General features: G+C 49.1%; 1 protein-coding gene across 1 annotated transcript; it reads right to left on the minus strand.

Annotated features, from left to right (window-relative positions):
• Positions 1-2,692: 2,692 nt before the first annotated feature.
• BARHL2 (BarH like homeobox 2) lies at positions 2,693-9,064 on the minus strand. The gene is made up of 3 exons (XM_079129740.1): positions 7,701-9,064; positions 5,640-5,865; positions 2,693-3,768 (listed from the first exon to the last, which is right to left on the minus strand). Exons 1-3 carry the CDS (start codon positions 8,329-8,331, stop codon positions 3,456-3,458), a joined length of 1,170 nt encoding a protein of 389 aa, XP_078985866.1. The 5' UTR covers positions 8,332-9,064; the 3' UTR covers positions 2,693-3,455.
• Between the last annotated feature and the right edge of the window lie 7,628 nt (positions 9,065-16,692).

Here is a 16,692-nt window from a genome sequence, read left to right on the forward strand (position 1 = left end):
CTTCACACTCAACTACAGATTTGTGCTGGGTTTGCTGGGGTGGGATCCTGAGCAGATCTTGGGGTGGGCAGATCTAAGAGTTGTTTGTGGGTTTTTAAACATCTCTCTGAAACAAGTTTGTTTTCCTATGTACCTGTAGGAAACAAGGGCCACTGAAAGTCCCTGTTTTGCCAGACTTCAATTTAATCAAAGAGCAATGCAAAAGAAGTCCAGCCAAGGAATGCCCTTCAAACACCAACTGAAAGTAGAGAAAAGGAGTGCAGCTCCCAGTGACAGCCATCCTGGAACCTCTGTAGCTAACTCCAGATCTCCCAGGAGAAAAGACATGTAGCTTGCTCTGCTTCTCAGAAAACCTGGGGCTGCTCTCCTTTCTTTCTAGCCAAACCCCCAACTTAGTTGGGCAAGCATAGAAGTACAGAAGGATGCCTTGTGAGGTAATGGACTAAGTTTGTTTTACTTTTAAGCAATAATTTGGGGACTTCTGAATACTGGGTGCCTACTAAGGTACCCTTTGCAGCACTGCCTGAGGGTGGAGGAGGAAAATCAAGAAAATGAATGAAAAGAAGGAACCCAATACTCATCTTTCTTCCTGGGACAATCTCCCCCACATTCAATTTGCCAATTTGTATGCAAGTAACCCAAACAAATTCAGAAAAGAGGGATTGATACTTTCAGCTGCTTAAGAGGTGTAAGAAAACATGACTTTGAAGAGAAATAAATTTAGGGGGGACTCCAATGTATGCACAATAATTACTAGCAGCAGTAGAATATGAAGTCAATTGAAAACCTTGCTCTCTGTAGGCACAATACTTCCCCCATGAATTGACCATTTAGAGAGTCCAAGTTCAGTGTTGAGAGTGAAGAGGCATTGAGCAGACTCCCCAGTAGGGTTGCTGGTGGGCTGCTGGCAGCAAATAGGCCTTGTGGCCTTGCCTCAGTTTGTGTTTTCCCCACCTGGACCAGTGTGCACACTCAGGTGTGAATGCTGTACTCTCCCAGGTTCTCCTTGTGTCCAGAGCTGACCAGACCCAGGTCCAGTGCAGACAGAAGCTTAATCATTCTCAGTCTCAGAGAGTGGCCTTTTAGGCCTAGGCAAATCATTGCAAACTGTTGAAACTTGATTTATAAAAATCCAACTCAAGCACAGTTAAAATGGAATAAGGAGAGTCTGCTGAGTACTCAGGCATTGGGCATCCCCACTGGACATAGTGGTGCCCAGTTTCCAGCCAAGCCCAGCTGTCTGAGTTTGTCCCAGCTCAGCAGGAAAAAAAATGAGAAGGACTAGTCCAAACCCTTTTGTTAGAATCAAAGAAGACCAGGGCCGTTTTTAAAGCAAATTGATGAGCTGGAGCGAAATCTGCAAACCACTCCCTAATTACCCAAGGTTTAATCAAGGCGCCCGAGGCAATTTCCTCCCGGATTTCACCTTTTTCTTTCCTTCTTCCTTCCCAGCCCTCCTCAATTTACATTCCCACACCACTCCGCATTGTTTAAAAAAAAAAGAAAAAACGTTTTAAAATCTACTAAGATTCAAGTATCGGAGAAAGTTGGAGGGTTCAGTCTAGATGTGTTTTAACTGCCTTACCCTTTTGTCACTGCACTAGGGCAGGAGCGAGGATAGAGATGTGAGGATACTCAGATAAAGAGGATCCGACTTTCCCGCTTCACAGAAAGTGACCTCAGGGCTGGAGAGAAGTGGAAGAAGCTCGGTAGCTGTACCCTTCTGTTTTCTTTCATGAGGTCCTGCGCGCTGGGCTTGGTGGGGAATCAGCCTGGCTTGGGGAGACTGCGGCCGGAAGTCAAGCCCTGGCCCGGGTGCTGAGAACATTTTTACACACACACACACACAAACACACACTCACACTCCGCAAGCAGGCAGTGGGTCTCCTCCACACTCTGGGCAGGATCTCTCATTTGGGGTCCCGCCGTTCCAGCGGCGGGGATAAAACGTCTTGGTTGGTACGCCTGCCTCAACCTGAGTTCCCCGTTGCATTCCCGCTCCAGGCATCGAAGCTCAGAAACTCGCTAGGACAAGCGGATCCTCGTGGAGCTGGGGGCTGGACGCCCGCCGCCGGGGGACTGAGAAGCCAAGGATCAAAGCCGTGACGAGGGTTTGTTAGCTGGGCCTCTCCGCGTCCCCTGGGGTGTCCTAATTGCTAGCCCCGCAGCCTCCCGCTCACAGGCTGTCCGGCCGCGCGGGCGCCCAGCCGCGGGCGGCAGAACAGCTGCGAGGCCGGCGGAGCGTCCGCCCGCTGCTCAGCCTGCCCAGCCCTGCCGGCGTTGCTGCCCAGCGCTGGGACCCGAGCCGCCCTAGGAAGACCCCTAGGAGAAGGGGGAGGGGCGGGCAGAGGGTCCCCACACGCGGTCAACCAGGGGCCTTCAGGCAGGCGGGGGCAGCAGGGTAAGTTGGCTGCCTACTTAGCCTGCACCAACAGCCCGCGAGCACACACTTCCTCCCGTGGCCTCACTGGCCGCTCAGAAACCACCCACCCAAAAAGAAAGGCGCTCACACATAGCAAACGATGGCTCGGAAGAGGCCAGCGTGAAAAATGCGACTGGCTTTACACAAGCCAACCCAACGTCTTACAGATTTTGTATATTCCCAGTATTCGGGAAGGAATTTTTTTTTTCCTAGACGCGCATTTCATCGTAATATTCTGCTTTAGTAAAATCAGCTCCCTGGGATTTCATCACTTGTTAAAAAAAGATAAACTTTATTTTTGTAATTTTCAATCACAAAAAAATCTATATTTTTGTCTAAGCATTTATTTTACTGAATCAAAAAGACATGAAAAGAAAAATCATGTTTTTACTAACGTATATAAGTGACTCTTTTTTGGACAACATATAATAAATATGATATATCACTTATCACTCAGTCTTTCAAATGTACATTTTTTTTTCATATTATGGAGCATGCCACTTTTCCAAAAGAAAAAAGGTCATGAGAAATCAGTGCAAAGTTCTCAGTCACCCTCCTCTTTTCTCTGGGGCAGATGAATGTCCATGGCAACACCCTCTGCCTGGAAATTTGAGGGAGGCTGTCCACCTACAATTCTCTCTGCCCCTACAGTTCCTCTCCATGCCCTTCTTTCTTCCCTTCTTAGCCCTCCCCCCTCCCTCCCTCCTGCTTGTCCCTAAAGTCGCTTTAAAAAAGAACTTGAGGTTTTGTTTTCGTTGATGTTTTCACTTACTGGTTGCACTTTGTGTGGGGTCAGCGTTTTCACCAGTCACACTGCTGTGGGGGAGCTTTCCAGCCCTGCCTCTGGGGGTTGGGATGGAGAGCAGAAAGCTGGCTCCTCTTTGGGGACCCCCGCCCATTGGTGAGCATCTTCCTCTCTTACTCCTCCGCTTCCCAGTGTCCGCTGCAATGGAGGCCTGGTGCGGGAAGAGGTGGGGCAGCTGTCCAGGTCAGGTCGGGGATTGGGAGGGATTGCAGAGCCTTCCCTCCTTCTTCACCGGGGATGTGGGGTGCCTGGGATGGGGTTGGACAAGGGATTGAGGGCTGGTTGTCCCCCGGGTCCCAGGCCATGGATGAGCACACGGGGCACCAGGGGCCGCTGCAGCTGGGGATGGGGTGCTGGAGGAGTCCGGTACATGCTGCTGTACATGGCAGCTGCAGCTGCCGCCGCCGTTGTGCTGTCCATACTGCCCAGCAGGCTTGGGTGATAGAAATAAGGTGAGGGAAACATCCTCTGCAGCGCTGAGTAGTTCCCTGCCTCTGCCAGCAGCTCCAGGCCCACTGCAGTCTGCCTCTTCCACTTGGTCCTGAAAGAAAGCAGGCATACATGCACCCAGAGGTGGCTGTGGACATGGTGTAAGCACCAGGCATGGAGGCCCAACCCATTCCTGGTCCTCTCCCATCTTTTCCTTTTCCCTCATCCAGCAGGGAGACTCAGAGCGCTCTGGGAACTGGGAATGTGCATTTCCTGTCCCAACCTGGCTCACAATATGACTCAAACCCAAAGCCAATTTTGTAAACTACATCCTCAAAGTCTGAGACACTGGAAGATGAAATCCTACAAGCGTTGCTGCCTTTTCCTGTTCCTTTGCTCTACTGTTGCCCCCCTCATACTGTAGCTAGTTCCTGAAACTTTCCTGAAGACCAAATAAGACCACCTCTTTCAACACTCTTCCCCTCCTCCCTTAATTCGTTTTCAAAGTGTTCCCCCAATAATTCCAAAGTGTCTGCTCTCAGCCTCTCCCCCACTCCTCACTCAGAGAAATAACCAAAACTATAAACAAAGGGACAGAGAGACTCCTGGGCCTCAGACTCCAGCTCCTCTCTTTCCCTGGGGCTGTGGAGACAACTCCCTCATCAGACTAACAAGTCCTTACTGTGGGCAGGGGACTTAAGGCAAGGAAGGAGAGAAGGTTTCACATCAGAATTCGTTTGATAGAGGGCTCTCCCAAGGGGACAGTTACCTCCTGGCCTTTGAGGTGGGGAGATGCATTTCAAGATACTTCCTCCTCTGGGGAAAGTAACAATTAAAACCTGTGATCAGTTTTTCTTGGTCTCCTCCCTCCCCCTCTACAGACCCCCACGTAGGAAGAAGACAGGAGAAGACCCTTTGCTCAAATGCCTTATGAAGGGACGTAAGGCTGGTGGGCCGTCCATACCCAGCAGCTCCAACCAAATTAATAAACATGTCGCCCATTTTAAATTGGCTACAAATGACACTAATGTTTTCCGACAGAATTAGGGTGGCTGAAACCGTATGTAATGAGACAGAAAATTATGGTAAAGATGACAACTGGATGGGCATTTCCAACCGCACTTATGGACGATTAGAACACAAACGAGAGAAAAGGAGGGGGGAGAGAAAATCGAGACAAGGGAGATGAGCACCAGGCTTGGAAACACAGCATAACCTCATCTCAGACTGCCCAGGTTCAGTCCTGGAGTTCAGGACCTTGCAAGCACAGCCAGCTGCTTTCTTAATTTCCTTTCTAAAACAGCAGCAGTGCTGGACAGGCTCTGTGGCACCCTTTCTCCCTGTTGAGGCAGCAGAAGCAGTCAGTACAGGGGACAGACACCCAGTCTGGATGCCTGGCTAACTGCCTGATTCTCTAGCCCGAGGCTACAGACCCAAATCTAACCCAGCTGGACTCTTCTAATCTCTGGAGGAGATGCAGAACTGACCAAGGTTTAAGACTCTAACCCTGGCTCTCCCAACCACCTCACATTTAAGCCAAGGCTGGTGGGACAGCTCTATGGGGACCACAATGGCTGGGCCGTGATGCCGACTATAGACATTTGGAACCAGCCTGGGGCAGGCCCAAGGGGTGCACCGCACATACAGGCTCTTCGGGCCTGAGTGTCAGCTGCACAGATGTCTCAATTTGAGAAGGTGTGGCTTGATTGATTTGGGGATAAAGTGTGGGGAATTCCAGCAGCTCAGGTTTCCAAGGGAAAGCAGCACCTGTTAAGACACTTAGAAGTGCATAACTGCCCATACTCACGCTGCCTTGAGGTCCCTCTCACCTTGGAGATGTTGCTGATCCCTACCCTAGCCTGAAAACTCACCCACTGCAGGCCCTCTGACTCTCAGTCCCTAGTCTCAGAGACCAGGAAGGAAGGTTGGTGCAATGTTTATGACCAGGGCAGATATCTCTGCTCCTCAAAGAGCCTGCCTTACCTTCTGTTCTGGTACCACGTCTTGACTTGGGTGTCAGTAAGGTTGAGCGCAGCTGCCAGGTCCATACGGTCCTGGACACTCAGGTACTTTTGCCGCTCAAAGCTACGCTCCAATTGATTAAGCTGATGGTCAGAGAAAGCTGTCCTGGCTTTTCGAGGCTTCTTGGCTCTCACAGGGGGACTCTCTCTGCTACTTGTAATCTCTCGATCTCCTTCCTCCTTTGTTCCTACAATAGAAATGCAGACACAGCCATGTAAGTTAGCTTGAATTAGGAAAGGGTGGAGTATCCTCCTGGCATACACTTTCACATTCCCAAGACAGCCACTAGTCTCAGGGGACTATACTCTGCCACTACCCTCACACACACACTCATAGGTCTTAGCCAGGGTATCAGAAGAGGATTGTTTTCTGGCTGGGGACACTCGGGCCCTGTGCAAAGGTATCCTAAAAGGGTTCTTTAAAATGGGCTCTTCTAAAAGAACCCTTTTTCTTCTGAAAGATCTTCTAGTTGGAAGATAAAAGTGTTAAAAAATAATTCTCAATAAAAGGCTTTTTGTTGCTGTTTTTCCTTGGCCGATAAGGAGAGATCCCGTTCAATTTATAAACTGTTTTCACCATGACCATTTTTGTGATTTAGTTCTTTTCAGTCTTTCTATGATGATTTTTTTTTCGAGGAGGGGACACCTTTTTTTTAATCTAACTTTTTTTCAGTTTACTGGAAGTTATAGGCACAAGTTTCTCTTTTTCAGATGCACGTGGGAAATGTTGGAATCAAGCTTTCTGCAGTTGCCTGTACTGTCTTTTAAAGCTTTGGAAATTTTGTTGCCCCGATATGGAGCTGAACTCAAAATCACTGAGCCCATCCAGGTGACAGTGTAGAGATTTCCGGATTCTATTTGTCAACTTTGGTTTTTTACTGAAATGCTGGGAAATCGATATGTCAATCCCTCTCTGTTTGTACCCGTTTGTGCAGCGCTCCTTGATCTTCCCTGCAGGAAGAACAATAATCTCTCTAATTGACCCACTGGGGAGGTTGGTGCACGAAAAATCGCCAGACCAGACTGTACATCTGTTTAGGGCACTATTATGCTAATACTGTAATAGTAAAATGAGAAGTCAATATCCTATCTTCCAGATAGCACTTATCTTTGCCAGAAAACCAAGGATTCATAATAATAAATAACTTATCAGTAAAGTAAAAAAGAACTCCCCTCATATGTTAAAACTCTTACCATGTAAAGACCAGAACACCTGCTTATGATATTGTCTGAGGAGAAAATGGAGAAAGGGAGTTGGAAGACAATTTCCACTGTCATCTGATTATACAAAAATAGACAAATCCAATACCATAAAATTTTATTTTTTAAAAAATACTACCTCCCTATTACTTGTAAGAGGCCAAAATTTTTACTAAGGATACAAAATTTTGTTGGGACCATTGGGCAAGAAGAATGTTTTTAAAAACGATTAAGAATTTTTACTGGCTTCCCTGTATTAAACCCAAATTGTTCTATTAATGAAAATGGAAATTTTTCCTTCATGGAATCCAATCATTCCTGTGATGGTGTTTAGAAAATATGCGGGGAGGGGTGGGGTGAAATCATTTGCATTAAAGAATAAACATCAGGTTGTGATCACACCCCTAGACACTAGCTTGCTAAGTAGTTTCTCTCTCCCCTCATCCCCACTCCCATTCCCCAGGTCTCAACTAGGGGGAAAAAAAAAAACTCAAGTCGGTCTCTTTGGCCAAGGAAAAGTATTTCCAGTCAGACCTCTTCGTCGTGGCCCCCTCCCAATACCTTAAAATTAAATAAAACGAAGAAAGAAACTGGATGGCCGTAAAGGTTAAGAGTAGAAATGTAACAATAAACAGAACTTCGATAGCGTCTCTTAATCGCTCGCCCAGGCCTCTCTCCAGTTTGCATTCTTTGACCATCGCCCAATCGCCCAATCGCCCAACAATATTCCGGAATAATTCCCCACTGGAGATTCGCTGGAGGCTGAAGGGAAGAAGGGAACCAGGAGAAGCAGCAGGACGGCAGCTGGGGCGGCGCGACTCACCGTGGCATTTGATGTCGCTCTGGGAATCTTCTCGCTTGTCGAGTTTGGTTTTGCTGTCCTCCTGCTCGAGCTTTGGCCTAAAGCTCTCGTGAGCTGCGTTGCTCTCCTGCTTCGGGGTGTGGTGGGGAGAGGAAACACTAGTGCTATAGGGTGCACACGCCGCCAGAGGTTTACTGTCGCCCAAGATGTCCTTAATTAAAAAAGAAGAGGTGGAAGTCCTGGGGGCCGAGGCGGCCGAGGCCAGCTGCTGGGCTGCTGGCTGTTGTTGCTGCTGCTGCGGCGGCGGCGGCGGTTGCTGTTGGGGTGAAGGCTGCAAACTTTGCGTCGGGGCCGGGGCTGGCGGCGGCGGCTGTTGGCTATGGTGGAGATGGTGGTGATGCTGAGGCCCGTCTGCTACGAGATGCGGCTCTGGGGGCTCCATGGTGACGGAGATAGGAGAAGAAGGTGCCGTTCCTACGGTATCAATCTCCGAACAGGGGGATGGGGTTGCCTGACTCCTAAAATCCGTGGTCCTCGCCTCGCCGAGCGGGCGAAAATCTCCATTCATCATGCCGGGACTGCCAGAACTGGCACTGGACAAAATCGTGTCTATTCCAAAACTCGACCCGCTGGCCCCTTCCATTGTTGTCATTTCTACATGAGGTCCACGCCGTTCCGCCGTTGAGCAACCGCCCCGACCAAGCAAAAGCTATCGATCGTAAAAGAAAACAAACACTAAACAACGTTGACGCCGCCCTAAAAAAAGAAAGAAGAAAGTGGGGCGGGGGTGAAGGAAGGATAGTGTGAAGGTGGTAATCGGTGGACACTTTCGATACAACTTTTTTTCCCCTTACGCAAAAGGTAGGGATAGAGCGAAAGAAAGACGGGGAAGGTTACCAAAAAATAAATAAATAAAATTGAAAAAGGGAAAGCCGGGAACGTGCGCTCAGGGGGACCACCGCGCACGTGGGGCGGCCGGGGCGGCGCAGGAGACCTAGGCGAAGGAACAAGAGGAAAGAAGCGACCCCGAAGCCGCCGCCACCGCCGCTGCCGCCTGGGTCTGCCCACAGCCTGGCACCGGGCGGCAGCGGCGGCGGCGGACTTGGCAGGTGCAGCGATCGCGAAACCCGGGCAGCTGCGCGCCCTCGGACCTCCCCCGCAGCTCCCTAGGTGTCTGCTGCGCGCTACCCGGCCCCCTCGGAGCCGAGTTTCTGAACTTTCTTGGAAAGTTGTGGCGCAGGCACAACCGCAGTGCCCGCGGCAACCGGAGAAGGAGGAAGAAGAAAAGAAGGAGCAGGCTCAGGAGGAGAAGACGGCAGAGACGCGGTGCCGGGCGACTCCGGCCGCTGCCGGGCGCGTTCGCTTGTAATCCGGCGGCTCACGGGCGGCGCCGACCCCCTCCCGTGACGTCACGGCCACTGCCGCCGCTCTCCGCGCCGCGCCAGGCCCGCGCCCCCGCCGCCGAGGCCGCGCGCCCGGCCTCGCGCCCCCATTGGCCGCTCCCGCGCAAGCGAGCGACGCCAACGTGCCAGGAACCAATGGGCATACGGCTCGCAAGCCCGTCAGTGGGCGCCGCTTGGACCCCGCTGCTCTTTTGAGGACCCGCAGATCCCTTTGCTTGCAGCCGGGAGCCAAACACCTAGTCCAGTGGCCCAGGTGTCCACAATCACGAGTGAGGGGCAAAGGGAGAAGGGGGCAGAGAAAGGAGGAGATTAGAGAAGGGGAACCAAAGGGAGGAAAGAAAAAAGAATAATAAGTGGTAACTATTTCCCCTTTTTCTCAAGTCAGAAGCTGGGGGCGGAAAGGAAGAAAGAGTAAAAGAATTGGGCCGACTCACCTTTAGACTCCAGCGCGGTCGCCCTCTCAGCTTTCCCAAACACGCGCTTAAATAGTCTGAAGACACTAAGAACAGAGACGGAGATCCCTGAAGGGACTCGCGAGAAAGTGGGTAACTCCAGGAACCAGAGATCTGAGTGGGTGAGCAGGCTCCGAGCTGTGATTTTCCCCTCAAAGAACCCATGCGCCCGGGCTCGGGCCAGCCTAGTGGTGAATCCTTGAGAGGAACAGAGAGGGATCTGCATCCACCAGGCACGTTCCGGGTGGACGGGGTCGGCGGCTCAAAATCCGAGGCCCAGCCTTGTCTCCAATCAGAGCCGGTGCTGAAAGAATGCCTGATCAAACACTTTCTCCCCAACCGGGGGAAATAGTGCCCGAGGCGTTCACTAGCGGCGAGGGCAGCCACGGTTCACTGCGGTGTCCGGCGGGCGTGGGGCACGGTAACAGAGGTAGCGAGTCCAAAGCCTGTGTACCGGCCGCGCCACATGCCGGTGCGTCTGTTCCCTCCCCCTTCGACCGGCCTCTGGTTTGGAAAGGAAACAGTCACTGTGGATCCACTTGGGACCCAGAGCATGACTGTGACGCCTCGTCGGAGGGTATCAACTTGCATTATTTTCTTTAGGACGTCTCCAACCTGTCTCTTGTTGAATGTCAGAGTAATGGGAAGTGCCAGTGACAAGACGGCGTATTACTCCTGATTAAGTGCCGTGTCAACCTAATTAGCGGAGTAATTATAAGGTGCTAATGAATGATTCAAAGTTCTTTGAGTTACATTTTACTCCAAATTACCATTTTAAGAACCCCATGAATCTGCGTGGTTGGCATAACTTCCGTGACTAGGTGCAGAATGAGGTTAGAAAATGGCCTTTAAAGTCTCCAAGGGCCGAAATCTGGGGTGTTGTTACGGTTCTGTAGTTCGCTTAGGCTTTTTCTATTGAGGCGGGGAGAGGTGTCAGGGAGGCAAATGACCTCCTGGGACAAGATCTTACTTTTCGATTGGAACTGCTGTGTGAACCTCAGATCTGGAAGGGGTACGTGGCAGACTCATCTTCCCTGCGCTTTACTGGGACAATCCAGGTGTTTGACCCAGAAAAAGCCCGTGTATTTCGAGGGTACGTTGAGCTGTTTCAGATCGTCTTGGTACCATGTTTCATCGTGCTGTCTCTGAGGAGAACAGCGGGGATAGGAGGGACGGAGGCGAAGAGATGTACAATCCGGGCAGCTCTCCCTTTTCTCAGAAGGTGAGGGGAATTTGACCGAGGAGCCGGGGTGGGTGAGCCAAGGTGGGGGACGCAGGAGGTGCTCCAGGCGGTGGCCAATGCTGGCCTGAGGGGTGCGGGCACGCTTGAAGAACGTGTGGCTGGGCCCCACTGGGTGGTGTCAGGCCAGCCTGGGCTGGGAGACTGGAGAGAACCTGGATCACAGCCGCAGCTTGGTTGGATCTGCCGCCTTTGGTGCGGGTACTGCGTGAGGCCAGGCACACCCTCCCAGGAGCTTTCGGGCCCAGGCCTTGGCCTTCCTTCCGGCCAGGGGGTTACACGACCACCGGCGGAGAACGTACAAAGGCAACTTGGACATCCAGGGCCGCAGCCCCACCCCCAACTTTAGGCCTGGCGCAGCACACCCTCAAGGTGTTCACACCCGTAGCCTCTGGCACCGTTGACCACCTTGGGAAGAGCGGGAAGGGCGATAGGGCTGCCTGAGACTGCCGACGAATGCTACACTTTCTTTCCTCTTCAATTATCGATTAGGGTTCTTCCCATTCTGACATCACCCACCAACTTCCCAATTGAGGTGCGTCTCCTCCTCGCCCTGGGGGCTCCAACTCGCACTCCCCTCGCTGCGTATTCAGGGTGGAAAGTGGGAAGGGAGAGAAAACAAATTTAAAATCCAGAACTGACGGCACTGCACAAATCAATTATTCTCGACCTTGATAAATAATTCATTGAAGCCTGTTTTTGTTTTGTTCCGACGCCTAAAATGACTCAAGAGCTCAAAAGGCTGATCGCACAGCTTGTGTTGGGCGGTTCGACAGCGTTTTTTGCCTGGAATAATTCACAACATTGGCAGGGGAGACGACGAAATATGACCCTACGAAAAAAAATGAAATTAGAAAGGAAAGGAAAAGAGGAAGGGCGAAGCGTTGGTAGAGGGAAATGCGTGTGTTATGCTTTCCGGGACCCAGCAGACCCCACCTTGTGAATGTTTCAGATCATCTTTTCTTAAGAAAAGGTTAATATCATAGACTTTCTTTGGTTGGGTGTTGGGAGATTAACTTTGGGGAGCAACAGTGGTGAAGGGAAAATACGACCTTGACTTTTATGGAGGCCCTTATATGTGAGTCCCTCCCGGAGAGGAAATGTTAGTAGAGGCCTAAAGAATCAAAGGAGGGGCTCAAAGACCAGATCACACACACTTCATGAAAAACAAATTTTTCAGATAAGATCTTGTTTAACTTTTCTCGGTTCTTTTTTCTCCAGACACATTCCTCTTTCACCATCCGCCCCCCCACCCCACCCCAGCATATATATAGTGTGGACATCCGAAAACTGCATTTTCTGGCAGACCAAGCATAATTTACTCTTTACGTCTAAAACTAAAAATTCAGAAATAAGTGGGGGTGCGGATTAGTCACATTTCCATGTAAAGATATGCATTAACTGAATTTAATCTCAGATTTTCTCACTGTATTAAAGACTAATAAATAAAGTCTTAAACTGACATGAAATTTAAGATGGTCACCCACTTCCGGGTCCTCCTCTTCTTTTCTCTTTTTTTTAAGAAGGAAGGAAGAAAATTCTTTAATTTTTGGAAGATTTTGGAATCAATACTCAGAAAACAATTACATCCCAACTGTGAAGGATAGAGAACAAACTTTTCCTTCCTGGCTCTGAAGGACATATCAGTGTTAGTCAACACCACTGATACTTCTTTCTCACCACAGAAAATTATTTAAACGCTTGGATGTATATTAAGTTTTGTAACTTAACATACCCTCCACCGGCCACTTGCACTACCTAGATTTGGGAGTCTTTTAAACTGAAGCATCAGATTTTTTAAAATTAACTAAACTTTGTAAAAACACAAATCATGATGAACTTGAAGCTGGGGTTTCTTCTAACATTTAATTTGAACGTTTCTCAGGGTCCACAGGAGGACAGTGGCAACTGACCATAATGAGGTGCAAAGGCGCTTCCCTCCACTGGGCGGCGACAAGAATCCCGGACCGAGGGAGCCAGTTATTGTTTCTTTCTGTAGAAGATGCAGCTTACACAAATAAGCTGTCCACCCTCAAAGGCTAACTCCCTGATTATTGTGTGACCTCCGGTCTTTTCAAAGTTGCAGATATCCCAAAAGTTTTCTTTGTTTTTTTATCTCTTCGTGTAGTTCCAGCTGCTTACGGACTTGAAGCATGTTTGCTTAGAAAAATAATGTACTAAAGAGAAAGACATGAAAACATCGAAATTGAGTTCCTTCCTTAGGTAGACTAAAACCTAGACTGGAGACTTGGAGAAAGGTAAAATGAAATAAAAATAAGGTAACTTAAAACAAGAACAAGTTAAAATAATAGTATGTATAATCAATAATTGGGGGGAACTGAAAGTTTTAAGACACAGTTCCAGTATCATAATAAAGTTTGCAAAAGTTTTCACTTCATCAAAACTTCAGAGACAAGCATCTTAGAAGGGGTCTAGGGAAGCTGACTCTCTCGAAGTTAGATGTGCAGTAGTAAACAGGAAAGTTAAACAGATGTGGAGGAAAGAGTGCTAGAAGAGAGGGTTTTCAACCCACTTTACCCCTTTCTAGTATTCTTGTGTGAGGTACTTAACCTTGCTGATAACCAGGTTCTTTCTCTATTAAAGAGGAGAGTTGTGGGGCTTGGTGGCCACACCTGTAATCCTAGTCACTTGGGAGGCCAAAGCAGGAGGATTTCAAGTTCAAAGCCACCCTCAGAAATTCAGCAAGGCCCTAAGCAACTTATCAAAACCCTGTCTCAAAATTAAAAAGAACTGGGAACATAGCTCAGTGGTTGAGCACCCTGGATTCAATCTCTGGTTAAAAAGGAAACAAAAATTATCCTTGCCTAGAATAGGGTGGTTGTGAGGAGCAAATAAGTTCTTCTACGTAAAAGTTCTTTACAAAATGTGAAGCAAGAACTGGCATACACACTAGGCAAAGGTGGCAAATATTTCTAGCTATGGATAACACTCACTAGCTATATTTTTTCCACTCCTTCCTTCTCTAGATCATTTTGCTTATTTACTCAGTCAATAAATATTGCTGAATGGACATTCTATGCCAGGTGCTTGGGAATAGAACACTAACCAACCTCCGAGAGTTGACAGAAGCTGTTATGTTCTGGAAATTGTCATAAATACCATGATGAAAACCTGAATCTACTACAGTGAGAGTTCAGAAAAAAGAGTGGGAGTGTTACCTTGGGAGAGGTTGTTGGGACAACACGCAGGTACCCTAAAGGTTATGGAGTTCGTGTTAGTCATGAAAGAAAGGGAAACATCCCAAGTAGTGGAATGCAGAGGTGGGGTTTTATGGTAGCTAAGGGTAATGGTGCAAAATGTTCACAAATTGCCCACATTTTTAATCTCTTGACTAGGGCTGGGTTGCAATCTTTAGGCTATTTTTGTTGGAGGGATCTCTCCTGAGTGCAACCAGACGAGACAAAATATTCTTGAAATAACTTGGAGGAAAAAGACCTGGGTACACCTTCACAGACCTGAACAGCTGATTTTACAGCAGGTTGCACAGTCTTCAGATCTGATTCCAAGAGGTGATCCAGCCCCTCTCAAACTAGGACTGCATCCCTTCTTCCCTACTCCCACTCCAGCTTCCCTTTTTCTTTTTACATTTTCAAATTTTGGAAGGCTTGATGATCTTAGCAGGCCTAGAAAAATATCCCCTACAATTCAGGAGTGATGGAAGAGAAGGTGACAAGGTGGAGACAGAGGAAGAGCTGAGGGAGAACATGGAGAGAGATAGTATTTCACTTCCCTAAATTGAATCAATATCCATTGAAGTCCAGTTCCTAGAGAAATTAAAGAGCCCCCTTGTGACATAGCCACGTCACATGTAAAAGAACTCTGAAGCCTATAAGACCTCACTAGAGGAGGCGATTCTTCTATAAACTCTGAGGTTAAAAGGGAATGGAGGGGCCATGATTGAGGAAAAACGAAAGCCTCAGAGCACTAAGCAAAGATGCCAATCACAGAAGGGAAAATTCATTTGCGATGTTAATTAACAAGCGGCTAATTAAAACGGCACTTTGAGCGCTAATCAATCGCCTTATTAAGTTAGAGCCATCACTGGAACAAATTGAAAGCTCCCCGCCCCTTCTCCTGCCTCTGGTGCAGGCGGGGCTGAGTTCCCAGATACCGCGCGGAGACTGGGGAATGATCTGCATCCGCTCATGAAGCCTCTTGATGATTCACAGAATTCCCCAAACCTGAGGTTCACTCTTGCGGAACTGCTTGCCCCTGCTCCTGGACCCGCGAACAAATGTCAAGGAGGCGATTTGTAGTCCAGACACTCCACATGGGAGTAAAGAATCGCATAGAACAACAACTAACATCAACTTTGCCTCCGAAAAAGAGCTTCCCAAGTGCACCAGAACACGACCTAGGGGCTACCAGCAAGGGAAGGAAAAAATACAGCCCAAGAGGGGGCGCTCTCGGGCCGGAATCTTGCATCCCCATTTTCCAGAACAGACCCACCACCTGTTTTTGGAAACTCTCCTAAGTCCTTGCCCAAGTGCGTCCTAGAATCAGGGAAGAGCTAATTTGTCTTCAGGCATCAAGGAAAGGACAGCCAACTTTCTCGACTCGGTCTCCTGGGACTCCCTAAGGGATGGAAGTGAGAGGAGGGAAGACAGCCAGAGAGGGTCTGCTGATTCTCTGGGACAAGTCAGGCACACACCAGCCAGTACCTACCTCCCAATCAGTCCATTCACGCTTCCTTACACCCCTGGCCCTCCAAAACTCAGAGAATTAAGATTTTGAATTCTTATTTTGAGGAGCTTCTGCATTCCCTAATTGTTTAATATCTGCTTTTCACCAAATTCCCGAGGGAGAAACATTTGGCAATAAAAGGGGATTGTGAATTTAAATGCTAATTAAGTGGGTTCCTCTCCTGCAACTCCACCTGCCTGGCGGCCCGGGTTAAGACGGAACACAACCGGCGCTCCCACTGCAACATTCCTGGAGTGCAGAGCAGAAGCGCAGTGAAGAGAGACCTCAGAGGACCCCTGTCTGAATTGCTTTTTAAGGGCCTCCTACAGAGAAAAAGAGAATGCTATTGGAAGAGGGTCTTTTGCATGAGGGGTGATGTGTGGCATGGCCCACGGTGTGCTTTATGTGCCTGCGATGACACAAGTATGACCTGGGCTGGTCTGTGGGCTCGCCTTACCTGGAGATGCGCCCGACCACATCTGTTGGTGGGTCTTAGCGTGCTTGGGGTGTCCTGGGAGAACTCAAGGAACGGCTCCCACGTGCAAAGTTCAAAAGCATTAATATTTTCATCATATTATCATTATTCAATATAATAATATTTGCTCGGTTAGCGGCACTAATTAGGCCACATTAAAAACGTAGTGTCTCCCTAATGGTGCGTAATGTGCCCACTCACACATTTTTCTCTCTGCTGGCTGGCAGGGGAGGGGAGACAGGCTGGCAGCCGGCTGAATTAGGGCTTGACGCCCCGCACCACTCAAACACACACACTCCGTTGGAAGTCTGCCATTGAGATCCGTAGTCTCTACGCGGTCGATGGGACCCTCCGCTGCTCACACTGCCTTGCGCCGAGCACCCTGCGGCCTCCTCCAGCGACCAGGAGCTTTGAACTCTGGGTTGATTTTGCTTCCCTTCCCCCTTTGTGTGTGTGTCTTCAATTGGTTAGATTTTTAAGGATTGGGAGTGCCGGTGTGAACAAACTAAAACACTCTTAACTGGAGCCCCTTGGCCAAGAACTGGAGGTTTTCCTCCTAGCTTGGCGCTTTTAGGATCCCAATGGAAATTTCTTTCTGAGATTCGACGGTGGGAGTGTAAAAGAAACTCCCGCAGAGCAGGTCCCATCTGGGTCTTTTTCCAGTTCCCGGTGTCAGCGGTGGGCTCCGGCGCCCTGCAGCCCTCGGCGAGGTGTATGTTAAGCTCCGAGAGATGCCCCT

This window comes from Sciurus vulgaris (genome assembly GCF_902686455.1).
Source record: "Sciurus vulgaris genome assembly, chromosome: 1".
NCBI classification, from domain to species: Eukaryota; Metazoa; Chordata; class Mammalia; order Rodentia; family Sciuridae; genus Sciurus; species Sciurus vulgaris.

Coding starts and splice junctions, on each gene's coding strand:
- BARHL2 (XM_079129740.1), bottom strand. CDS start 8,331: ATGACAACAATGGAAGGGGCCAGCGGGTCGAGTTTTGGAATAGACACG. Junction 5,866..7,700: donor GAGCGACATCAAATGCCACG/GTGAGTCGCGCC, acceptor TTTCTATTGTAG/GAACAAAGGAGGAAGGAGAT. Junction 3,769..5,639: donor ACGTGGTACCAGAACAGAAG/GTAAGGCAGGCT, acceptor GCTTTCTTTCAG/GACCAAGTGGAAGAGGCAGA.